Raw genomic sequence first — 24,990 nt, forward strand, 5'->3', positions numbered from 1 at the left:
CGGGTTCGGCCATTCCTTATCCAGATCTGCTCAGTAAGCAACTACATGTTTTTTCGTATATATCCATTAACGTCCATTGCGAACAACTCATGCAGCCGAAACGGAACCCGTACCTTATCTATGCAGATTTTTGTTTATCTGTGGTCCATTTTTGTCCACTTCTCCAAAAAAGACACGACAACGGAAATATCCGCCGGGATTGAGCATTACGGCAATGCGTATCCTGCTGCACGGCCATCTCGCTACGGCGCTAGGGGATGAAACTGTGGATGCCTAACAACTCAGCCGCAGCAACTGAGCACCAACTATGACTGCTTGGTATCCTCGACAGCAACTTAGCGTGGCCCAGGTGGGAATCTTTCCCACCTTTGGCAAGGCTGTGCCGATCTCTTCATTTACTGGTTAGCTGGCCACCCCGCCCTCGACACCAAACCGGTGGCAGGGCAGAGAGCGCCACCTCCAAGTCGATGATATCTAGAGTTGAGCTGAGATCTTCTTTCCAGGTGACAATCTGAACTTGCCATGATCATCGTTTTAGTAACCCCAGGTAGCCGAGGTGCCTCCATCTCAAAATTATAAAGCCCGTGATCTCACCCCATTTGTTACCTCACTTCCCTGTCCACCGAAACGATTTTTTTTTATATCACTACCAAAAGAAATGCCCTCGCAACAACCCAGTTACGACGTCGTAATCATCGGCGCTGGCTTCTCAGGTATCTACTTGCTGCACCATCTCCGCAAACTTGGCTATACCGTTCGGGTCTACGAGGCTGGGAGCGACCTCGGCGGCGTTTGGCACTGGAACAAGTATCCAAACTGCCGGGTCGACACGCAGGGATCGATCTACCAGCTGTCAATTCCAGAGGTTTGGGAGACATGGTCGTTCAGCGAGAAGTACCCCTCGGCCGACGAACTGCGCGGGTATTTTGCCCACCTTGAGCGCGTGCTTGGGGTCAAGAAGGATATCGAGTTTGGACGGACCGTAACAGGAGCTTGGTTCGATAAGGCAGCAGAAGAAAAGCGGAAGTGGACGGTTGAGACGGATGATGGACGAGTGACGCAGTGTCAATTTCTGCTGTCGTGCGTTGGCTTAATGACGGAGAGGTATGTGCCTGAGATCCCGGGACTGGAGACCTTCCAGGGTCGGATATGCCATTCGGCCTCTTGGCCGAAGGGAGGCGTTGACGTTGCAGGGAAGAAGGCCGCCGTTATTGGAACAGGGGCATCAGGTGTACAGATCGTGCAGGCATGGGGCAAGGAAGCAGGCTCGCTCTTTGTCTTCCAGCGGACTCCTAACATCTCCCTCCCGATGCAGCAGGAGAGCCTCTCACCCGAAGCGCAAAAAGCCCTAAAGGCTGAGATACCGCGCCTATTGGCTGCGCGAGAAAAGACCTTTTCCGGGTTCTTGAAGGATCCCAGTCCCCATCGCACATTCGAGGTCTCGCGTGAGGAACGAGAGGCCCGGTTCGAGGCCCTTTACCAGGAAGGCGGCTTTGCGTTGCTGCTCGGCGGGTACAGCGATATGCTGCTCGACGAAGAGGCAAACCGAGAGGTATACGAATTCTGGGTTAGGAAGACGCGAGCGAGGATCAACGATGCCCGGCTACAGAAAATCCTCGCACCAGATGAGCCGCCGCATCCGATGGCCACCAAACGGTCGTCCATGGAGAACGATTACTTTGAGCAGTTCAACAAGCCCAATGTGCACCTGGTCGATCTCCGCGAGTCGGGCTGTGCCATTGCAGCCATCAAACCCGACGGCCTCGTGCTGCAGAACGGCACGTTCTACCCGCTCGACGTGATCGCCCTTGCGACAGGCTTTAACAGCTACACGGGCAGTCTGACCCAGATCCCTCGGCTGCGCAACACATCCGGCACCACGCTAGCGGAAGAATGGGCGCAGGACGGCGCGAGCTCGTACCTCGGCTTGACGCGCAGGGGGTACCCGAACATGTTCCTGTGCTATGCGCTGCATGGGCCGTCAGCACTAACCAGCGGACCGGTCTCGATCGAGCTCCAGGCGCGGTGGATCATCGAGGCAATTCGCAAGATTGACGAGTCCGGGCTGACCTATATTGAGCCGACAGAGGAGGCAGAGAAGACATGGAAGGCGACAATCAATAAGATTACTGAGATGACGCTATTCCCTAAAGCTGACTCATGGTATATGGGAGCCAATATTCCCGGTAAGAAGAGAGAGATGTTGAACTTTCCGGGGGGAATACCTATGTATGAGGAGATGTGCTTCAAGGCGCTGCAGAACTGGGAAGGTTTTGTCACTGTTTGAGATCCTTTCTCCTGATTAATGACTATCTATCCATGTCTATATCAAGCAAAATAGTTGACATAAGTCATTTTGTATGAGGCTGGATGCAGACGATCCTTGCCTTCCAGCAGTGGGATACCAGAGCAGTATACGTTCAGTTTGGAAAGGTCCATAGGTGAGACGACCGTAGTGTGATAAGTTCAGATTGTCCAGGTCCAGACTTTTGAGAGCGTAAGGGGTGAGCAAGGCGCGGAAGGGATTGCGGCAGAGAGCGAGCTGCGACGATTTAGGGCTTTAGCAGGTAAACTAGTCTGCGGTAAGGGAGGTTTCAGGAGGGACGGGGAAAAGGATCACGTTTCAGGTTGGTTAGTACTCTCTGAGGATATGGCCAGCATCTGTCCTATGCCAATTAGTCGAGTTGAGGAGGTGTGTGAAGTGGCGCTATGGCAGCTTCTGCCTGTCATAGTGGGATGGACTTGGCCCTTGCGCCTCTCCAGCCTTAGGCGTTCCATCACGCGTTGTCACGCGCTGTTGAGGAAGCCCATGCTGAGATATCGAGGGCTAGTTGCAATATTGCACCGGACGGTGATACAGAGTTTGAGAATGGAGCGTTCCGCTTTTTTGTGCCCTATATCAGCCCTCTATATAGATCTATAAATCAACGGTATCTGAACGTCAAACCCTATGACCATTCTGCTTCGTAAACCATTGCTTAAAACCATTTCCAAGTCCCTCGAAACCTCTCTGCCTCCCCTCTCTCCTCGCTGCCCCATCCACAGCACCCTCGTGCTCCACAGTCTTCCCACCATCAACAACCCTAACAAGCACATACATAATCAAGGCAGACAGGATGCTCAATCCCAATATTCCGATCATGACCAGGTTACTTTTGCGATACTTCTCCCTGCCTTCTGCATTTGCATCCTCACTCCACCCCGCATATAGCGCATACGTCGTCATAATGGACCCCAGATTGCCCCAGCCGGAAACGACGGCAGATGCAGCAGCGACCCCAACCTCGCCGTGCCGCGGTTGGAAGATCTCGGTTGTCCAGGTCATCGTTATAGGGACTGTGGGACCAAGCCCGAAGCCCACAATTAGGAGGCCTCCGTAGCGCGGCCAGGGGTTTGGGTCGGTGCCTGCATAGGTGGTCAATAAAAGACCTAGGATCTGGAGTAGCGCTGCGAGGGAGAAGAAGAGGGCGCGGTGATGGTGGAAGCGATCAGAGATCGGGGTTACTAGTAAGATCGCGATGAGGTCGCACTAGATGGCCGTTAGCGGGCTCCTAAGGTTAGGAAAGTGGAGGGAACGGTACAATCCAGATGGGAGCCGTGAGAAGACTCAGGTCGATGCCCGATAAGTTCGGGTTGATACCCTTGATGATGACGGTCGCGTAGTTCTGCACGCCAATGCCAACACCCACGACGCCAAAGTACATAAGCAAAAGCGGCCAAAGGCGCCAGTCGAGCAGAACCTGTAAGAGGTGACGGAGTGTCCAGCGAGGGCGTTTGTACACCCTCGTCAGGTCGCGATAGTGCAGCTCTGCGTCCTTGCCCGTCAGTACCGGGGGACTCTTCGGCAGCCAGCGGAGCCATTTGCTGCGGCTTGGCGGCACTTCGCCCGGAGCCACGGGGCGGTCGGGTAGCCACCAAAGCAGTCCGATGCCGACAGCTATGGTGATGACGCCGTAGACGAGGAACATCCACTGGAAACCGACAAGGCCACGGTCGCCGTCCATCTCCTGGAATCCCGCCGAAACCAGACCGACGACGGCGGCCGAAAGCTGTGCCGCCGTGTAGTACTGGCCGATGCGTTTCCCGGTGCGGGAAGGCGGATAGAAGAGGGTGAGGTAGTAGGCCATGCCGGGCCACATGCCTGCAATGACAATTCCAAGGAGAAGGCGCAAGAGGCTATCTATTAGCAAGACCTCGACCGATTTGACCGTGCGAAGACGTACTATAAGCTCCAAGCTGCCTTCATAGCGGCCATACAACTCCCGATAATCCCCACCCCAATAACGATCCGGCTCATCCAAACATGCGGACTCAACTTGGTCATTATCAGGTTCGAAGGCAGGTCAAAGACGACGTAACAGACATAGAACAAGGCCAGACCAGTCGAGATCTGGTGCGGTGTGGCGTTGAGGACGGAGCCGAGGTCATGCCCGGATTCGGCGTTCATCGTCTGTGCGAGGCCAACGTTCGATCGGATGGCCGAGCAAAGGAAGTACAGGACCCAGAACGCGGGAATGATACGCAAGTCAATCTTTCTAGAGCAAAAATAAATTCTTAGTAGGCCTGGATCGATATCATTGAGTGAAGCGGGAGTATAGCCGGCAGAGGATCGGGACGTACCGGTAAATGCGCTCAATCTGAGCGATGTCAATGTCCCCAGATTCGAGATCGTTCTGACTCGCATCGTGAGCAGAGCTGTCGCGGAGCTGTTCCTGGATGTATTCGCGACCAAGGACCTTTGTCGGTTCGTCAGAGGTTTGTAGGGCCGTCATTATGCTGACTTCGTCGTTAAGGGTTCAGAGGATCGAAGAGGACGATGTACCGAGGCAGACGGAACGAAAAGCGCGGCAGAAGAGTCCGATCGCAGACCCCACACTGGCAGTTGGCGAGAACTCGTAGTATACTGCCAGATTAGGAGACGGTTTGCTCGCTACAGACCAAAATTGTTAGTAGGCGCGAGAAAGCGAGTGCAAGGAAGAGCTCGGTGGGTGGAAGCCGAGAGCGGAGCGGAGCTCGAGAACCCCGCCTAACGACAAGCCTCCATTCAGAAGTGAAGAGATACTCACGGTCGGGTGTACCTAGACAAATGAAAACATTATACTGAAAGCAATATAACCACGATCTGTCGAAAATTCCAACCCAATGGCTCGAGACTGAGATGAACGAGGATGAAGTTGTTGGATCGTTGGTGGGAGGAGCTTGGAACTTTTTTCAGTTGAGATCTTATCTGATCAGAGCCTTGGCCAAGCCCACCCGGAATGACTCACCCCGAGCACCAGCACATGTCCGATGTTCGGACTAGACCCTAATCCATTAGAACTGATATTTTCGCATATAGCCGTCGAAATTAACACACAGCAAATCATAGATTTCTGTATCCTCGTGATGGAGACCGTCGCCAGAGACCAAATACAGTGCCAAGCTTTTATATATTTATCTCTGCACCGGCGTTGGGATTGGAACTACATAATCCATAGACAGCATTCGCATACATTAGCTCCAGCATAAGCGTGTATGAAGACTGGTAATTATTGGCCCGTACCACTGCTGAAGCAGTGTACCGTGGATGTTACCTCTTTTGACGGTACTCTTCAAGAAAACAGCGGCAAAGAGCCGGTAGAGCAGCAAGTGAAATCCTAAGCTGAATCTAGGTCTGATTTACGCCTTTAGATCAGCAGCAGAAATCGAACCTGAACTAGAATCAGTCACAATCTGGATCGAGATCAGTCAGGAATGAACCAGAAGTTTAGGGCGCTACAGATGAGGGTTGGGCATAGTGATGGGTTTGGTAAGCATCTGCTTTAGATTGACCTCACTGATTCAATGATCTAGGCTCCTCTGCTGCGCTATCATTCTGCATCTGTGATGAAATGCCATCCTCCATACCCGGCTAGGTATCGTCGATGCACAACCTCGAAGCTTATACGTTCAACTACCTCATGCAATATCATCCCCTCAGTGGTGAGTCGTTTAGACATATTCAGCATTCGATACCATTGTAGATAAAGGCTCAAGACAAAGAGTAGAAAAGCGAGATTGAATGCCTCTTTTCATTCTAGGAAGCGAAGTGCGAAAGAATTGACAGCTTTGGACTTTGCGATATAGGGCTTCTGTCCCGTGATGTGCCTCTGACGGTAATGCCAGAGGTAGAGAGAATAGAAGATACATAGGTCATTGGGCCCAACGGCGTTGCCCACCGTATAGCCGTATGATCACCACCATAAGCAATATTGTAGGCTAGATTCGCTGCCAACTTCAACCTGAAGTATATTCTTATCGAACAAGTATATAGAGGTATTTCCTCAACCAAGGCAAGATTAATGGATGCGCAGTAATCTCTCATTATAGCGGATACTTTGTCGGCAGCGTTCCTTCTAGCTGCTACATGTTTAATACCATCTCCTTTGAACTGCTTGCCGGCACAACTGATTTAGACCTGTAGTTTCTGCAATGCACTTGACACGATCATAGCATTGCATTACCCAGCTTCATCGGCTTTGAATCCTGCAATCCTGCAATGTCCACTAGAACTGGCCGAAACAATTGTACCGAGCATACAATCGCAAGGACTATGGAGCATGTGTCTGTTTTCGGTCAGAGAAACAAGAGCGTTGACACTTGCATCGATTGAGGCATCAAATTAGGGCTTGCAGCCTCGTTGGACAGCGGCGCCTTGAATGGGGCCGACTCCGGCTAGCCCCACCACCGCGTCTGCAATATCAACTTCACTTCCAACGCGTTTTCAATTGGACTCTTAACGCCACAATAAGCATCGCGATGGCAGGCATGAACTCGCTCAGTCTTGAACTTATAGAGCTTATTGTTCTTGAGCTTGTCAAGCTCCTGTTCCACGACTCTGCTGACGGAATCCCGGGAAGGGAAACACACCACCTTCTAGCTCCATACGCCAGAATCTCACGGAAATTCCAGGTAGCGGTCGAGCGCTTTTTGTACCGCTCCGTTCAAACATCAAGCTCTGTTCAAAGAGAGCTAGATGCCATCAGAGCAAGCCCGTCGCGCAGGGCAGCGCTGCGAGACCTTGTCTACGTCATCGAACTGCCAGCATACGACTCTGAGCTGCTCTACGCAATGGAGCGGCGCAGGGAACACCGCGCGAACCAAGATTCTTTTCGAAATGGGCTGGTGAAAATTTGGCATGAGCTCAGTGGCTGGGATAAGCCGCCTTCATTGTTCCTGGATCTGAGCGCCTCTTCGCCGAGCGACGATTGCAGCGCCTTTGACAGTGAGAACCGCTGGCTGTTGCCAGAGCATAGTCTGAGTATCGACACAAACGAGAGCCTCAAGCTCCCAAAGATTGAGTGCATGATTTCGCTGGCGGTAGGGAAACAGGGGCGGCGCATCCACCCGGCTACCGTCTATGAGATGATCCTCACTCTGCCGAATCTACGTGTGCTCGACTGGACGATGGCATCCGTTCAACTACGATATAAGGCACTAAGGGCTGAATACTCGGCTATTCTAGCTAAAGCCCTCCAAGCGCCCACCCTAGTCAAGCTGGAAGTCCTCTCCCTCTCCCTGACCGAGTGCCCGCCGAATAACCATGATTTCGACATGGGCCTAGAGCGAGACCCCACCTATCCTGACGGGGATATGCTAAGCCTTGCCATCAGAGAACTAGCACAGCGGAATCTCAGAGAGCTAAACCTCGACCAGGTCCCTATCTCACCGGCGCTTTTTGGGTCCTCGGACACAGACGTCAACACCTCTTTTCCGCACCTCGAGCATGTCCGAATCAAGTTCCCAATCATTACATACGACGGCCGCTGGTACTACGCGGGGAACCGGGACTCGGTCAATCCAGAAGAGTTAGATCCCGAGGAACAGATGCAAATCGACAACGGACCATCGCTGGAGGAGCCAGACTCAGACATTGAGTCTGATATCTCGCTCAATATGGACCGCGCGGACTTTTTGAACGGCAAGATTCCATGGTACAACTGGAGGACACATCCGGACCCAACCATGTTCAACACGTTGATTCGCTCCGTCGTGGCTGCGACACATCGCATGCCCAAGTTGAAGAACTTGCTCCTCACGACGAAAGTCCGCGGCCTTTCGACCTGTGACTATGAGGACGAATTGGAGCGGCAGTGGACGATTAAGGCGAATTACGCAACGCCAGGGTGCTATATAGGGACTCTGAGGTACCCGAACATGTCAGTACAGGCGGACTCCAGGTGCAGGTGGGTTGTAAATTTGGGACCGAGGGTGCAATGGGAAGTACCATCCGATATACAGGGAATGATGAAGGAGAAGGTGGGTGATGGCGGTGATTTGGTGATATACCGCTCGCGGTCGTGATGCGGATATCAAGGATGCCGGGGCGTCAAAGTGTTGACTGACATAGCAGCTGCGGCACCTACCAGGCGTTTAGAAAATACAAGATGACTATAACTACGGGTTACTGTATTAGAGGAGAGAAACATTGACATGAGTGTACTGGATATAAACTCGATTTTTCTAACTCGCACGTCGTCAAAGCGACTTTGGGGTATAATCATTCATCCATCTGAGCTGGATATTAGCAGAGCCACGGTTAAGCTCGAGTGTCGAAGACAACTCATCCAACCAGTGCAGACTTCGAAATGCAGAAAACAAGCCCTCCTCTCATTATTGGCGATGCTACTTAATGCATCGCCTCCATCCTGCATTATACATGGTATTACATCCGCATAAAAATGAAAACCGAAAAGCAAAGAACCCAGACCATTTATCAGATCTATCTCATGAGACAGAGTCAAACTTTAACTTATTTCACATGCTCCACGTTATCCACCTTCTCGGTACTCGTTTCGTCGCTAGACTCATGTTCTTTCTTGCCGGCGTGGTGCTCGAGGTAGCTGGCGCGGCGCACCGCCTCGTCTTCGACATCAGAAAGCTGGCGCATGAGCTCACCATGCTTGCCATACATGTGCGGCTCTTCCTTGGCAGTTCGGACAAGGGAGAAAATGCTCTTTGTCTTGCGGAAGATGCGGTCCATCTCTTCGAGCGAACGGTAGGCGGTTTCTGGGTAGAAGAAGTATGTTACGGGGAAGATGAAGGCGTTGCTGCATCGCATTAGTATCGAGGCTCTAAGAGGAGGGAATCAGAAACTTACATGACAGCAAAGATGATGTAGGTCTGGTAGCCGATGTTGTCAAACGCGACAGGGGTAATCATGACGACCATGAAGTTGAAGATCCAGTTTGAGGAGGTAGCCAAAGCGTTAGCCGGAGCACGGATCTTCAGAGGCACGATCTCTGCAGGGTAGAGCCAGGTCATGCCGAGCCAGCCGATAGCGAAGAACGTGTTGAAAACGAACAGGAACACAATACAGGCAATGTTCGCCGCGTTGGAACCAGCGCTTGCCGTTCCGGCGAGAATAGCCATCGAGATGGACATTCCGGCGGCGCCAAAGAGCATAAGCGTGCGACGACCAAACTTCTCCACGGTGAAGACAGCAATCCAAGAAGCGAGGAAATACTCCGTTCCGTTGCAGGCGGAGATAAGACGCGAGTTCTGGAGGTTCATCCCGAGCTGGTTCTCGAGCACAACAGGAATGTAGTAGGTGATCAGGTTGATACCGGAAATCTGCTGGAACATCTGGTTGACGTACGCGAGGACGGTGCGGTGGAAGTGGCGGTCCTCGGTGAAAGTGAACATGTCCCTGAAAGAACCAGAGGCCATTTCCAAAACGGTAGCTTTGATGGCCACGAATTCCGTCTGGATGAAGCTGGGGTCGCTCCGATCGCCCACAAGGGCTCCAAGGACCTCGCGCGCTTCGTCTTCGCGGCCCTTGAGGACGAGCCAGCGAGGGGACTCCGGGAGGAACATGACGAAGCTGAGAATAATGAGGGCGAAGAAGATCTGGAAGGCAAGAGGGAATCGCCAGGCGACTTCATTAGGGTCGGCAAAGAGGAGACCGTAGTCGATCCAGTAACTGATGGTGATACCGCAGGTGATCATTGCACCTTCGATCATGACCAGCTGACCGCGCTTGTTCGCTTTACAGCATTCTGACTGCCAGGTAGGGACGGTTGAAGTGTTCATACCGTTTCCTGTTCACGTCAGTAAAGCCTCAGGAGAAATAACGGAAAAAGATGAAATAAAATAAACGACAAATGAAAGTAGGGCTTGACGTACCGAAACCAGTAACCAGACGTCCTACAATAAACTGAGGAAGATGGTAAGAAGTGCACTGCAGCAGGGCTCCAATGACCATGATAAATGAGCCGAGGAAGATGGTCTTGCGTCGACCAAGCCAGTTTCCAATCCAGATTGTCGGAATGGAGCCAGCGAAACATCCCAAATTGTAAGCAGCGACAACAATACCTAAACAAATTCAGCAACCCGTATAGCACTGGGACCTTCGTCTCGCAATACCTTGACGCGTAGACTGCGTGCTCTTTGCAGCGCTATCCAAGCTCTCATAGTACGAGCCATTGGTAGCAATGGTAGGGAAGTATTTGATGAACGATTGAAGGGTCAAGAGACCACCGGTAACGCCCTGGTCGTAGCCGAAGAGCAGAAAGTCCATACCAGCGATGATACTGATGGCGAGCTGGAGCCTTTGGCCCTGGAGGCCCAAGTACCTGCGCGTCATGTTGGGCTTGCTCACCAGCAGCGAGCCTCAGTCAATACGTGCAGTATCTCCAAGAACGGACGTTAAGGGTGAGTACAAGAACAGAAATAGTCTGACTACAGTTGGGATGCAGAGGAAGAAGAAGAGGAGAAATAGGAGGATGGAAGTCTGGAAAAAGAAAGAAGCAGAGATCAACGCTGGTCGCACGAGGGGGGAGAGAAGCTTATAAAAAGACCAGGAGGCTCAGGGACATGACAGCCGGGCCATTGACCTCGCTGCCTATAGTAAGAGGGCACCCATTGACTCCTCTCTGTCGATTGAACCGGGCAGAGAGCGTAACATCGAGCGCCGGTGGCCCACTGGCTTGATTGGCTCGAAGCTGATACCGATCCACCCTTCTCCTGGTTCCATCTCCGGATCCTGAGTCTCTCCATTTCAAGTCTACTCCAGGTTTTCTGTCCGCCCGGACCGTCATTGGCTAATTGCTGGCATTCCCCAAGCGACGATGATAGGGCGAAACTGGCCAAGGACGCGGATCGGTGGGGAAGTAGCTTAGTCACAAACATATGTCGTCATACGCTAACCGGTTCTGGAGAAGCCGGGACCGGGCACCCAAAGGCAGTCCTGCGTGACTTTCATTATTATGAGTGTCGCTGGGGCCTGAGAGCTGGAGGTTTGAACTCTAGCGGAGCGTTTTCTTTTTATCCCGACACTAGAGACCTGTCATCTCATGTCAACCGCAGCCTCGCAGCCCATGAGTCTTTGCGCAAGGGATGGCAACAGTTCGTGCGGCGGGCATCGCTATTCGCGTGGCTCTCGCGTGGACAAAGAATGCAAGAGGAAAGAAGATCGACTTGAATCGATGCCGTCCTCAAACGCCGATTCTACCGTATTGAGCCATTGTAAAAGACCCCTCTTTCGCCTTGCTTGTTGAGCATTGCTGTCATCTGCGGATATTAGCTCCGTAGTATCAAGACCTAGTACCAGACCTAGTACCAGACCTAGTACCAAGACCGAGACCCATTGGCAAAATCTGGGGTCTGGAGAACCCAGATTCCACTGTAGCATCCACTTTTATTGTTACTACTACCTCTTCCTTCGTCATTGCATTGAAATCTGCGCCAGAGACTGAAAAAATGAACGTCAACTGATGTTGAGGTAGGTTTGAGGATAACTGAAAACGTCTCGGCCGGATATTTCCCGATTTTATCCCGTAAGATTATCGTAACATCTGCGACCGACCCCCATCCCTCCATCCCCAGACACCCACACCAAGACTTTTGAATATATTTCCCTTGTTTGCATCATATGTTTGTCTTCAACTATCGGTCATGCAGAGGAGATTCTCGAAGAACTCAATTTGAGTGTTGTTACACAGATGATTTCATGGTGCTTTTCTATTATTTATTTTACATGATTTAACTTTGCGTGGTAGTATTGGTTGGTCATTCTGCTATTCACGAGGTTGTGTTCCTGCCGAGGCTTGGCGGGCTTTTCCGGGTGGACTAGCAGGGGTCAACTGCGAGACAAGACTCCCAAGCATTGTCCAAGCACTCTTCACCAAATCCTTAGCAGGAGCCAAGGCATTAGCAGAAGCCAAGGGATCCTAATGATCCTGTTTGCGCCAGATGCCCAGGATTCCGTGGTAAAGATGGAGTTTGAATTTTTTTTATGCAAAAAACGACTCTGGCCATGACCTCTTGAGGCGAACGGCACAATGAAGCCATCGCAGTCCACTGCAGCACATGCAACCTCCAGATTCCGATCGGCTCCAGCCCGGCTTCCTGACTGGCCGCACGAGTCACCTTCGCACCCACCCTCCCCATCTTCCCCCATCTGCGCAAAACATTTTAGCCGGGCGGACCTCTAACCGTCTCAAGTAAGGCTTTGCGACGCCGCATTGGATCGGTTGCTCGTTGTCGAATCGTAGTGCTCTTTTTCGGCGCTCTTCGCTTCGTCGGCAGATTGCGCCGACCGCCACGGCGTTCGAATCTGACCACATTCCTCACTGCGGCTGTGCCCGTCCGAGCCGATTTGAGTCGGACGGGCAAGTGAGCTCGGATTACTGTAATTGGCTATCCCGGGTGAGTGTGCCTCACAATCCATATCCTAGCCGTCTATTATGCGAGGGACATGGTTTATCCTTGTCAGCTCAGTTTCGCGCCTCAGCGCCTGGTCGTCGCTTGAGGGACACACTAAATTATTTCATATTATTGCTCGCCAAAGACTCTTCTTCGTCCTGGTCTGCGTATTCATGAACGAGATCAGTAATGAAGGTTCGGGATACTTTTTACGCTGTACTGTACCGTACCTTTCCTCGCAACCCGTCTCTCGGCATGTATGACTTGCAGCTAATGTCACCACCAGAGACCACGGCGACCACGGCGACGCAAGGGGCAAGGCGTCTGTCGGGCATCAACCATGTCATACAATGGCGATGGCGGCCGAGCCGATACGTGCTCTGGATACCGCACAGAGTAACATCCACGAAGATCTTCCGGTTCCAGGAGCAATGTCTCCCGAGTCCCGGGTGGCATGAGGCTGCTTGGCACGGCCAGAATGCTACAGAATGCAGCTGGCGATGGCCGACTTGGCACTTGCACTCCAGAGCGGCGTCGCAAGAGTGTCTGAAGAATAGGCTGAGGTGATGTCGCACGCTTTGTTGAATCATCTGCGTTGTCTTCGGGCTTGTTGCTGCTGCTCTCCATATGATGACGCAGAGGGGTCGCTGGCGGAAACTTTGCAATGATGCATCATCCCCCATCTTGTCAGCGTGAGATTCTGCGGGCATGGCAATGATAGTCTCCATTGCCACGCGTCGCACAACTATGCTGTTGCGCCTCAGTCTCGGCCGATTACTTCGTGTTCAAGGCCGTTCGTCTTGTCTCGAGAACCACTAAAGTCGCTCCCAGGTGTTTTATTCTCGTTTGAATAGTTTTCCGCGACTGACGGATCTATTGTCGCTGTCGCTAAGATCAGGATGATCTCTAGATTCGAGCGCCGACAAGCATTGGAATGAGGCATCTAGAACTTTTTAAGTTTGTTGTCTCTGTGGCCGATGGGCCCGGAGCTGCGACTCCGTCTGCAAGGGGATTTGGGATACCGCCACGTTGTTAGTTATCTGAGGCAGTCCTAAACATGCCGATAACGCCCTGAGCTTAGACGACTGGCCGGCTTTGGGGCACTTGGATGAGTCAGGCGCCACTGCAGCCAAGATTCCCTTTACGAGCGGCAGTATAAAGAGACGCAATGACTCCAGACCGCTTTCAGGGCTGACATGTTACTTGACCGGTCTCAGGAGGTTGCGCCGTTGAGGAGACTGCGAGGCTGCCTTGATATCTGAGCCGGGCTTTTTGACGTATTATAAAGCAGAGCTCTGGATGTGTCCGGGACTGGGAGTTTGTCAGGGCACCACGACGCCAAGGTCTGATTGCCCAGCCCGTTCTCTCACGGCAGACCTCGCATTTCTAGCATGAACTGAAAAGCGACATTTATCTTTCCCCGGCCATTAGTCGTCCCATGATGCTAGGTGTAACTGGAGCCTGAATTTCTTCCACGCAAACCGGATGTCTTATCTTGTCGCCTCCCTCCAGCATTCCAGTACTCCTTGCAATGTGCGCCCATCCCCATTCCCTTCGCCCAGCAAGGCTGAGCGCACGAGAACGGGGATTTCAGCTACAGCAGTTGCACCTAACGTTGAACAGAGGCAGCTTGAAGAAGTCGTCGTTGTCAAGCTTTGTGCTCAACGCGCGGTATGTAGTGATGCAAGTCAATGGCTCAGAATCCGGACCTTAGTGGCCAGTACCGTCGCGGGATGAGAGACGGCGTCTTATGGCACCTGTTGAGCCTCTCCGAAATACGGGATTTGCCGGACCAGGGCGCCCCGGGACAGCCTCACTGGAAGGTGAACCCACCTATATTCTTGGAGTAAACTCCCAACAGATGGCAGGCAGATCGAAGTTCTATATCATTAACGAAGGATGACCAGTTCTCGTGAAAGTTGCGAAGCTAACATCATGGCTACTCCGTCTAACATTTCTCCTTGATAGGCTCGGCGCCCAGAAGGACTGAATGGCAAGAATCACCAGCACCCACATCCTGCCTACACCGACAAGGACATTATTTGCTTGATGCTTCATCAACGTCCGCTGCACGTCTGTGATAATAAAAACAAGATATAGCTGTCCTGGCCTGACGCCAGAGCACTCACCCTCTGAAAGACAGTGGGCCCGTCTCCCCACATTACCTTCCAGTAACCTTTGTCTATTGGACGCAAGGCTCTGAGCCTTAATGGTTTCACCCAATCAAATTTGCTTATTCCAGGAAAATGTTTTTAAAAATGGCAAGGATTAGAAATCAATGTATAAAGCCTTACCTTCAAGGCTCTATACTGCATGAAACCGCAAAATCTGCGTCTCGGCGAACTCGCCTTCTTTCTCGCAACTAACCTCCCATAAACTCATGAACATTTCAGACTTTAATCCTGTCTATATATTTGATTCTCTACTTCCACGCCAACAATGGCTTCACAATCGCCCCTCTTCCAGCCCCTCCGCATCGGCAATGTAACCCTCAACCACCGCGTCGTCATGGCTCCGCTCACCCGGCTTCGCGCAGACGCAAAGCACGTTCAACTCCCCATGGCAACAACATACTACGAGCAACGAGCCTCTGTGCCAGGTACACTCCTAATAAGTGAAGCAACCATCATCTCTCCACAACACGGCGGTTACCCGCACGCGCCAGGGATCTGGAACTCGGAGCAAGTCGCCGCATGGAAGAAAGTCACCGACGCCGTCCACACCAAGGGCAGCTACATCTTCTGCCAGTTTGTCGCCGTGGGCCGGGTAGCAGACCCAGCCACCCTAAGAGCCGACGGCGGGTATGAAGTCACAGCGCCCAGCGCTATCCCCCTCGATGCTGAGAACGGGGTTGTTCCAAAAGAGCTCACCGAGGAGGACATCCAGGCTCTTATCCAGACATTTGTGACCGCGGCTAAGAATGCCATCGCGGCTGGATTTGATGGGGTTGAGGTCCACGGTGCCAACGGGTACCTGGTGGATCAGTTCTTGCAGGACGTCACGAACAAACGCACTGATGCCTGGGGAGGGAGCGTCCCCAACCGTGCGCGGTTTGGTCTCGAAGTCGCCCGGGCGCTTGTTGAAGCCGTTGGTGCAGACCGTGTGGGCTTCAGACTCAGTCCATGGAATACATGGCAGGGCATGAAGATGGCGGACCCAGTGCCGCAGTTCAGCTATTTCGCCGAGAAGCTCAAGGAGCTCAAGTTGGCATACCTGCACGTTATCGAATCCCGGGTTATCAACAACGTCGATTGCGACAAGACAGAGGGGATCGAGTTCCTACTTGAGATCTGGGGCAAGACGAGTCCCGTTCTTGTTGCGGGTGGTTATAACCCGGCGAATGCGGAGGCTGCTTTTACAGAATATAAGGATAACGACATTGCCGTTGTCTTTGGGAGACATTTCATTGCGAACCCTGATCTGCCGTTCAGGATTAGAGAGGGGCTGCCGCTGAACAAATACGACCGGGACAGCTTCTATGCGTTCATGCAGGAGGCGGGTTATATTGATTATCCGTTCAGCAAGGAGTTTTTGGAAGCTAAAAATTAGACGATTGAACCTATATAGGGTTTAGAAGTTGGGTAGAGAGATGCATAGAATCGAGCGCAGTATAGATTTTAGAGCATATATGTATAATAAGCCTATAGGGTTGATATCAGTCGAACTTGAGTGTCCCAAACAACACTTGGAGTAACGCATAACGAACATTGGAAGTCTCCAACTGGAAACGGTTCACTTCTCCAACGTACAAGCGGGGTCACTGATAAGCTGCGGGGCAAACAACAATGACCTCATCTACACAAATCTTATCTATCCGAGGACTCCTCCCGAAATATCAGGCATCGCTTCAAATTCACCACTGCAGGTTTCCTTTTACAAATAATCATTGCTGGAACAAAAACAAACCGCCATGGCGCCGTCATTCTACGCATTCCCTGGCACCGCCGTCGTCACTGGCGCAGCAGGAGGCAAGCCTATGAACCCTTAATTTCATATCTTTCCTAACAACACCAGGAATCGGCGCCGCAACAGCCATAGCATTTGCAGCTGCCGGGTGCACGCGTATCGCAATCACCGACCTCCCCGGCTCAGGTCTGAATGAAACACACATGAAGATCCTTGCGGCGACCTCCAATAAACCGAACGTGATGTCCTACCCTGGCGACATCAGCGACGAGTCCTTTGTGAATAGTTTCATTGACCAAGTATTCAGCGCATTCAAGCGGATAGACTACGTGGTTAATTGCGCGGGGGTCCTGCAGAAGGAGTTCCTGCGCTCGACGGAGGTCAGCTGTGAGCAATTCGATTTCATCAACGGGGTGAACTATCGTGGGACGTGGTTGGTCTCGCGCGCGGCACTGAGGAAGATGGTCAGCCAAGAGCCACTGTCTGATGGTATCGAGGACGGAGAATGGAGACAGAAGAGTCGGGGATCTATTGTGAATATCGCGAGTCAGCTGGGGGTTGTTTCGAGGGCTGGTGCCGGTACGTAATACTGACTCAGTTATCTGCCCGGAACATTTCCTCCAGACGCGGTTCAGTGTTTAACTTGATGTGATGCAGCCGCGTACTGCGCCTCCAAGTCCGCCATAATAGGCCTGACGCGCGCCGACGCGATTGACTTCTCCAAGGACCTGATTCGAGTCAACTGCGTTTGTCCTGGTGTGATCGACACGAACATGACGACGGGGGATCCCGAGACGAAAGAGGCGTTAGCACCGGCGGTGCAGATTGCGCCAATGGGTAGGATGGGCGATCCTAGGGAGGTGGCAGATGCAGTACTGTTCTTGAGTTCGAGTAGGGCGTCCTTTGTACAGGGGCATGCGCTTGTTGTGGATGGAGGGTATGTGATTAATTGAGCTCCTCACGGAGAATACCTTGGCTGGTCGCAGTCATTCCAGTAGGTTTTCTAGATGCTTAGTTCCAGCAATTGAACAAGAGCATTCTATAGTATGGTGCTGGTCGAAAAAAACTGGAAGCCATACTGCGTAACTGAGCAATGCGCCTTTGGCCGCCATATATAGCGCTTGGGAAGGCGTATCTTTGCAGACATCCCCATTAATCCGCTGTGGCATGTCATCAACATTTCGAGTATCCTCGTAAATGCTGAGTGCTTTCCCTACAATAGTACCAAACGTATGGCCCCTTCAATGTCGCGCGCTTCTTCTGAACTGCTCGTGTTATATGAAGACTGCGATTTTTGCGGCTTCTGCGATCTTCGTAACGTCACCAGTCCCATTAGTCCTCTTAGTTACTGCGAATTTAGGCTCACTAATTCTTTGACTCCATCATCATCTTGTTGTTTGCTTCATCTGCTCTACTGTATGGTCTTTATCGCTGCTTCAGTTTAAGATATAGTTAACCCATACACAGCAGTGCTCTTCCCGACCTCCCTTGCCCTAATGAACTTCCTCACTGTCATAGCACAGGTCTCCTATGAGCACTGACAGCAAGGCCAGCATATTTCAATAAATGGGTCCCTCCGGCAGTTCGTGACTTTTTCGAAGCCAAAAGAACGGCGACTGGCCCAATACTTCTACAATGTGTCTGGCTTTGAAATATTTTGTTATCGGGGTTGCGATATTGTCCCTTTCTAGACATTGCTTCGCGCTCTTGCGAAGCCTGCCTGTCATTAAATCGAGGAGTGGCCTGTATAATGGTAATGTTTTTAAACTTCTTTTTTTTTTTCTCATTATATATTTATATATTTGCTATACTTCTTGAAATTTTCTTGCATTCCAATTGGCTTTTTGGCTGCTCCTCCCACCTGCAAGGCGACCTCCAAGCCCTCGCAGAGCATGTCCTACTTCTCCGTCTTGTCGCCAGGTGAAGGAAGTGATGAGTATATTTCTGGTATGTTGAATGTCGATAATTACGCTTGCTGTACTAATAGTTTGAACAGCACGCAAAGAATGCATTTCACACACTCTCTTCGAGTTCTTTCTGGTCTTGATGCAATCAGGCCATAGTGATTATATAGTATTTAAACAAAATACATGGTTGTTATTGAACCATGTGTACTCTATTACAATTTTTGCGATCAGAGTCCTCATCGGATAGTGACGAGTAAAGGAGGTAATCTGCGTTATACCCTGGAGACAAGAATCAGACGCGTGCTAGGCTATTGCTACCGCGCATGCATTGCTCCTGATCATTCCGTCAAGCATAATTTGGCTGTTAAGAAGGATTGTCTGCGCTGTGGCCTGTGTTTTGTTTTGTATTGAAGATGCTGAGAGCTGCTCACCGAGATAGTAAGCCAGTATCTTGGCATGTGTTTTGGTGAGAGTTGTCTACAGATTTATAGAAATGTCTTGCTGGATAGTGGGAAATGATGTTACAGTTCTACCAGTACAAGGAAAATTCATGGTACTTTTTAAGAGTAGACCTCAATCCCGCGCCTTGGTTTGTATGAAGGTCACGCCAAATATGTCTTGAATATATCTTCATTACGTGCATATGACCATAGCATATACGGCATGGGTTCCCTCGATATAACACTACAGATTGTTGTATATTTCTATATCTGCCCCGGTTCTTACATGAGGCACAGGATATTTATTTCTCTTAGGATTCTAGTAGTGTTTACGTTGGCTGCTAAATACAGATATTGTAAACGTATATAATAGTTTCATCTGCTTGACGTATGGTAGCCTAGCTGCAAACCTGATAAAACTGTAGGCTGCTCGTACTTGCAGTACTGTAAAAATTCATCCGCCGCTTCCAGCTCTGTTACAGCTATCAGTAATTGAATTTTGACAGTGAACACCCTCGCATGACCACCTGGCAGCCTTGCCAAACCACGCCACCAGACTACACACCCCCTACCTGCCCAATCTCAAGACCACAGCTTCACGCTGTGGCCATACGGACCCGTGCAGCGCGTAAATAGAGCTTAATCGGCTATCTTTGTAGGTTGGCGGGTCTGATATTTCCTGTGGATCCAAGGGATGATCGGTGTCTGTTTTGTGTGCATGCAATTGATTGCCTGGCGGGAGTGGCTGCCAACAATACACTGGCTTGCTAGGGGCTGGACGTTGTTCAATTCACTCCTCTCGTGTTTAACGTGTAAGTCTCGACTTGTGCGAATAGTGATGCGATACAGGCAGGATCTGTGGCCGCTGACAAGCCGTTGAGAACGCCAACGGTTGGTGTCTGAGTTTAGGTATATCGGAAGCGGCCGGAGAATATATACGAGGAAGAACCTACCAGCCCTTTAGACTACTGGACAAAGGGAGAGTCTGGTTCTGGCACAGCGAGGACAAGTGTATCAGGACAGATTTGAACTTTACGATATGTAAACAAAGTTCATTCGCCTGGTAGGGGCCTTATCATACGGCTCTTCCGCCCGTGACAGCAAAATGCACTTGTAAAGGCCTTTAAGCAGGATACAGGTAGTGATCTAAGGCAGGTACTGTCCTTTTTATAGCTCGAATTTCTCGTGGAATGACTGATAGCGAAGTCGGTAGAAAAGGTTAAAAGGTATCCATACAGTTCGTAGCCGGTGTGCTCGTAAATACCTGCAGAGTAGGGGTAGGCTTCAGCACAGTAGACATGAGCGGAAGCATTTTTGTAGCCACAATAGTGAGTGGTCTGAATACTCGAATGCTGTAGGGTCTCATCCTGGAGTTGGATACGAGGTCGCCAATGGTCAGACGGTAGTGATAAATTCTTCCGCATCATCCATGCCTAACTTATAGTGGGGTGCATGCGGCTTCCTAGTATGGAATGATCAGCTTAGCCAGAGTCGAATTAAGCGTACCAGCCGCATCAGAGCCAATTAACTAGCTACATCTCACAGGGACGGGATTATTGCAGCTCATTGGCGAAGGAAGAAGTACGGTGGAGCAGCATAAGGTACTCAGGATGATGAGCAAAGCCGCCATCAGGTCGCGAGGAGCTGTTCTGGACACCGAATTATTCCCATTGAACGAGTAACGATGTGCCCGCACTAACATGGACCGCGCGTTAGGGTTTCTGATGCAGCCCGTCAAGAGGCGCTTCGGATTCTTAGGGTCTCCACTGTTATTTCGGGGCGTTGATCCGCTCTTGACAGAGTCTCACCTTCTTCCCTAGACTCCTGATCGTCATCTCTGGCGGCCAACGACCCTGTAAAGAGCAAGCACGCAAAGCGAGGCAGAGAGGCTGACTGACGGGCCCGCCCCCAGCGCATCCGGCCCCCATCCGCACGCCTTTGCCATTGCTACCAACACTCCCCCTTCTCACATCCATCGCCCATTCGCCCAAAACTCCTCTCGTATTCTTTGCAGCTGTCTATTCTGTTTGGCTTTTGCCATTTTTCCAGATTGTCATCTCTAGACTTACTTGAACTGCCCAACTCCATGGCATCCAGCAATGCATACGGCCCGCCTTCGGGCTTCGCCATTCGTCGATGGGGTTCCTGCAGTGCAACCGAAGTAACGTGCGACCAGCCCTGGGACCTGTGGCACGACTGCTGCCCTGAGGGAACTCACTGTTCAAGTGACAACACCTGCTGCCCGCGAACGGCCGACTGCTCGCCATTCATTCAGCAGGATCCGCACTGCGCGAACAACGTCACCTGGGACTTGTATTGGGATGATGAGTACTTCTGCTGCCAGAATACTGCGTACGGGTTCATACAAGGCGGATTGGTCTATAACGGGACATCGACCGAAGGTATCGGTTGTACGAATGTACTGCCGGATGGAGACCTGCGTACGGCAATCCCGCCGGTTGCAAGGGGTATGTCGTGCAGCTACTGGTTTGAATAATGCTTCGCAGGAAAAAACGAGAAATCAAAGAGCTAATGATGCACGCATGCGTTGGATTACAGGTAACGAGTCGGAAGCAGCCCAGTCCTCCATGTCCAGCTCAACGCCTACACCGTCTCCCACACCCTCGTCCACGCCCATGCCGTCGGAAGAATCATCCTCATCTACGAATTCTGGCGCCATTGCCGGTGGTGTCGTCGGTGGTGTCGCGGGCCTTGCTCTGATTCTCGCACTGGCCTGGTATCTCATACGACGGCGGCAGAAGGCTGCCCAAAGTTCGCTTTTGGCATCTACAAGTGACTCTGCCCCTGGCCACGATACAAAAGAGCACGCCGGATTCTTCCAGGCAGAGCTGGACAACAATGCATACCGCGCGGAGCTGTATGGGAACCACGATGGATTGCTGCACGAGTTGCCCGTGGAGGGAGGACGATAGCCATCCCATTTTCATTCCACGATATCCCAGCATTGAGAAGGCATGCAGATCTCTCGTTCACTATGAACCTCGACGCCCTCGCAAGCCGTTTCAAATAGCGCTACTCTGACCGTTGAAGAGTGAAGATATATCTTTCTTTGCATCTTCGTTGCGCATGGTTCTGTAGCCGAGGCCTGCGGTTTCACTTCTGAGCACTATTTTTATACCCCACATGACGAGTTAAATCATAGCAGAGAATTTAACTACAAGAATAGTTCCTTTTAATGAAAAAGTTAAGCTCAATTATCTTGAACGATAAGTAATGAATGGCATTTAGACTGATGTATGAGTAGCTCTGTGCCTTGGATGAGCACATAGGTGCCCGAACTTTTTCAAGGGTTACGTCTAACATTATTTTTACTATCATGATCGTAGTACTAATCATCCCTTGGGTCAGTCAGCCCAATCATCCACCGAGTGTATACTGCTTCAGGAGCTCAAAGGTTAGACGCCTCGCTGTTCTGGTCCCGCATTGTACTCTTTATATAACGACGGCTAATATTGGGCTTCAACACCACTTACTGAAGCATCCACCTCACGGCTTGGCTACTATATGTTATTTTAGTTGACTCTCCGCCTTGGGTGTGTCGTAAATTTCTCCAAGATTCGATGAATTAGACTGTGGCGCGGCTATTTCTCGGACGACAAATCCCTTTATGAAGCTGGTGGTTACATCTCGTCCTAACCAGACCTCACAAGATGCGCAGCTAGGTAATCTAGTCGGATCTTGAGAGTTTTTATGGGGGCAGAGGCGTTATTATTGCGGAATCAAGTGACTAATCTCGATCTGTATAAGTTAAGCGTAGAGCACCAATAACCTTACAGAGCCTCCGAGGCCATGAGTAGAAGCAAGTACTAGGTAACCTCAGGAACGAGTTGGTCAAGAAAGTTTCAATAGGGAAATGTGATCTCTGTGAGGTTCTCTCCAGCCATTGTACGGGGAGCACGCTTACCAACGCTCAGAAGCTCCGATGCTTAGCCAAATCTGACTAGAAACTATCTGATATGACCATGCCTACTCTCTCAAGTTCTTTGACATTTCCTCCTCAAACTCTCGCATCGCCTGCTCTTCTTCCCCCTCTGTCCTATCGTCTTGAATCTCCACATCTGCGGTCGAATAACCCTCGTGGGAATCTTGAGCGGCCTTTTTCTTGAGAGTGGAATCTCCCGCGTTCAAATTGAACTGGAATTTGTACCGTCGATATTCCTTACCTGCTTTGTCAGTAATTTCTCCGATATCAATACGGCTTCCGAATCTTGCATCATTGTTTCCCCCACGCGCTGGGGCAGCTCGGTGACCAGGCTCGCCTTGCCCACGCACAATCGTAGCGCGGCGGCTCTTCGACTGTTTGAAATAGGCCACGAGAGCCTCAAGCGACTTTTGGGTCTTGGAAGGCATGTTGGTGTAGTGTAGTGTTGTATAGCGCGAGTGTTGTATGGATACTGTTCAGAGAAGCTTGTTAGCACCACGGCAGGGGCAGGAAGTGAACTCCCATTTGGAGCAGATGGATGACTGTGGGATGAAGTCTGTCTTGCCATTCTTCAGACACCTTCTAGCGTCTTTGAATACAGTATGCAGTCACTGCATGAAAGATAGATTCTAGTCCACTTCGATTCATGCTACAAGTAAACTCGGAGGGCAGCCTCAGATTGTCAATTAATCTGACAACAGCCTAACGAAAGTTGCAGCATGGCACACTGGTGCAATGAAGCAGTAAAGCCTATTGACTACTGCAATCTGGCATCAAATGGTTTTGTATTTGTTCATTGGACCAATTGCGATAAGAGATTTATTGTCTTTAAATGCTAATGTGTTATGAAATATACATATATGATATATCAATAACAAACGTAGGTAATGTAATTATGAATAGGGTTATTAGTAATATTGTTAGCTGTTTGAATACGGACGAGCAAGAGCACAGAGCCTGTCCATGGCCATTCGTCCGCTCGAAGCGCCAATACATTGACGCCAGGGGATTGTGCGCTAATTAGCGGCTCCGTTGACCTGTTTCAAAATCGCTGTTCATAGAATGTGGGAGAACATTTTTACAGCCATGGACTATCTTTCATTCTACTTTCAACGCATTACCCACGACCGGAGCATAAAATATAGCCAATGGTAGTTCATTGTCACGAACCATACCAGAAAGTACAGTGGGGAAGATTCGAAGCGAGATAACACTGAGAGAGAATATATCGGTAAAATATACAGCTAAGCCAAAAAGGCGTCATGACTTCCAAATTAGTCTTAGACAGTCATATTTTCTAGTCGACACACCCCCTCAGTATGAAAGACTTGTATTTCCATACTGAAAGTAATACAAATGATACCCTTGTATTACACATGATCCTTATATTACAGACACCCAAACTGTATCATTTCTTTATAGCATTCAGCTATCTTGGATGTTTTCTGGACACTACCCAATGCGGTCATATCTTCTAACACCGACTTATACTAGGTACAATGCCACAAACTGGATTCGAACGCTTGATCCTTGGGTGTGGTATGAGGAATTTTCACTGGTAGTGGAGAACCGGGCTCATAACTATCGGTAAAATATACCGCTAAGCCAAAAAGGCGTCATGACTTCCAAATTAGTCTTAGACAGTCATATTTTCTAGTCGACAGAATATCTTCCTCTCCTGTCCCCCGAAAACATAGATTATTGAGAGGTTTTGGAGAAGCCTCGTTCGAGTTAGAAAAAGAAGAGTTAAATAATACGATAATATCAGACAAATCAGATAAATTCCCAATATTGGTTCTTTCTGCAGTAAAAAAAATGGTTGGCGCTCCACTCGGCCAAAAAGGGCTAACCCTCTTTGGAGAGTTAAGTTCTGACTAATATTCTGGTTGTCATCACGCTTTCATGTGCCCACGTGATGGCTCCACAATGACAACAAGTATATTAGTCAGAACTTAGCTCTTCAAGAGGGGACTGGTGGAAGTTCGATATACATCTTCCATCTTGACGGTCCAGATCACCCCCGTCGCTCTGCCACACTACGGCCACTGCTCAATCTTCCCACCAACACCAGCATTATTATCTCTCAGCTGCAGCAAAACTCGATATCTTGGACTTGTCTTAATGGTGGTTT

General features: G+C 50.5%; 9 protein-coding genes across 9 annotated transcripts, besides 1 other annotated feature; 5 read left to right on the top strand and 4 right to left on the bottom strand.

Annotated features, from left to right (window-relative positions):
* Nucleotides 1–24,990: part of a sequence feature (contig 1.67 618..254221(-1)) that runs on past both edges of the window.
* Nucleotides 659–2,287, top strand: ANIA_04151 (flavin-containing monooxygenase; the record flags this gene model as incomplete). The annotated part of the gene is made up of 1 exon (XM_656663.1): nt 659–2,287. The coding sequence occupies one exon, from the start codon at nt 659–661 to the stop codon at nt 2,285–2,287; it is 1,629 nt and encodes a 542-aa protein (XP_661755.1).
* ANIA_04150 (putative MFS transporter) lies at nt 2,942–4,772 on the bottom strand (the record flags this gene model as incomplete). Its single annotated transcript, XM_656662.1, has 5 exons — nt 2,942–3,083; nt 3,219–3,529; nt 3,582–4,176; nt 4,224–4,535; nt 4,621–4,772. The coding sequence occupies 5 exons, from the start codon at nt 4,770–4,772 to the stop codon at nt 2,942–2,944; spliced, it is 1,512 nt and encodes a 503-aa protein (XP_661754.1).
* ANIA_04149 (uncharacterized protein) lies at nt 6,778–8,322 on the top strand (the record flags this gene model as incomplete). Its single annotated transcript, XM_656661.1, has 1 exon — nt 6,778–8,322. The coding sequence occupies one exon, from the start codon at nt 6,778–6,780 to the stop codon at nt 8,320–8,322; it is 1,545 nt and encodes a 514-aa protein (XP_661753.1).
* Nucleotides 8,771–10,741, bottom strand: ANIA_04148 (monosaccharide transporter xtrE; the record flags this gene model as incomplete). Its single annotated transcript, XM_656660.2, has 4 exons — nt 10,384–10,741; nt 10,144–10,332; nt 9,119–10,058; nt 8,771–9,068 (listed from the first exon to the last, which is right to left on the bottom strand). The coding sequence occupies exons 1-4, from the start codon at nt 10,601–10,603 to the stop codon at nt 8,771–8,773; spliced, it is 1,647 nt and encodes a 548-aa protein (XP_661752.1). The 5' UTR covers nt 10,604–10,741.
* Nucleotides 12,458–13,346, bottom strand: ANIA_04147 (uncharacterized protein; the record flags this gene model as incomplete). Its single annotated transcript, XM_656659.1, has 2 exons — nt 12,458–12,691; nt 12,894–13,346. 2 exons carry the CDS (start codon nt 13,344–13,346, stop codon nt 12,458–12,460), a joined length of 687 nt encoding a protein of 228 aa, XP_661751.1.
* ANIA_04146 (uncharacterized protein) lies at nt 13,880–14,580 on the top strand. The gene has a single exon (XM_050611313.1). It carries the CDS (start codon nt 14,149–14,151, stop codon nt 14,398–14,400), a length of 252 nt encoding a protein of 83 aa, XP_050467352.1. The 5' UTR covers nt 13,880–14,148; the 3' UTR covers nt 14,401–14,580.
* Nucleotides 14,999–17,766, top strand: ANIA_04145 (uncharacterized protein; the record flags this gene model as incomplete). The annotated part of the gene is made up of 4 exons (XM_656657.2): nt 14,999–16,162; nt 16,678–17,148; nt 17,227–17,506; nt 17,688–17,766. The coding sequence occupies exons 1-4, from the start codon at nt 15,103–15,105 to the stop codon at nt 17,764–17,766; spliced, it is 1,890 nt and encodes a 629-aa protein (XP_661749.1). The 5' UTR covers nt 14,999–15,102.
* ANIA_04144 (uncharacterized protein) lies at nt 21,003–21,849 on the top strand (the record flags this gene model as incomplete). The annotated part of the gene is made up of 2 exons (XM_656656.1): nt 21,003–21,384; nt 21,476–21,849. The coding sequence occupies 2 exons, from the start codon at nt 21,003–21,005 to the stop codon at nt 21,847–21,849; spliced, it is 756 nt and encodes a 251-aa protein (XP_661748.1).
* On the bottom strand, nt 22,657–23,287 carry ANIA_04143 (uncharacterized protein; the record flags this gene model as incomplete). The annotated part of the gene is made up of 2 exons (XM_656655.1): nt 22,657–22,675; nt 22,908–23,287. The coding sequence occupies 2 exons, from the start codon at nt 23,285–23,287 to the stop codon at nt 22,657–22,659; spliced, it is 399 nt and encodes a 132-aa protein (XP_661747.1).

The sequence above is a fragment of the Aspergillus nidulans genome, chromosome II (assembly GCF_000011425.1).
Source record: "Aspergillus nidulans FGSC A4 chromosome II".
Classification (NCBI taxonomy): domain Eukaryota; kingdom Fungi; phylum Ascomycota; class Eurotiomycetes; order Eurotiales; family Aspergillaceae; genus Aspergillus; species Aspergillus nidulans.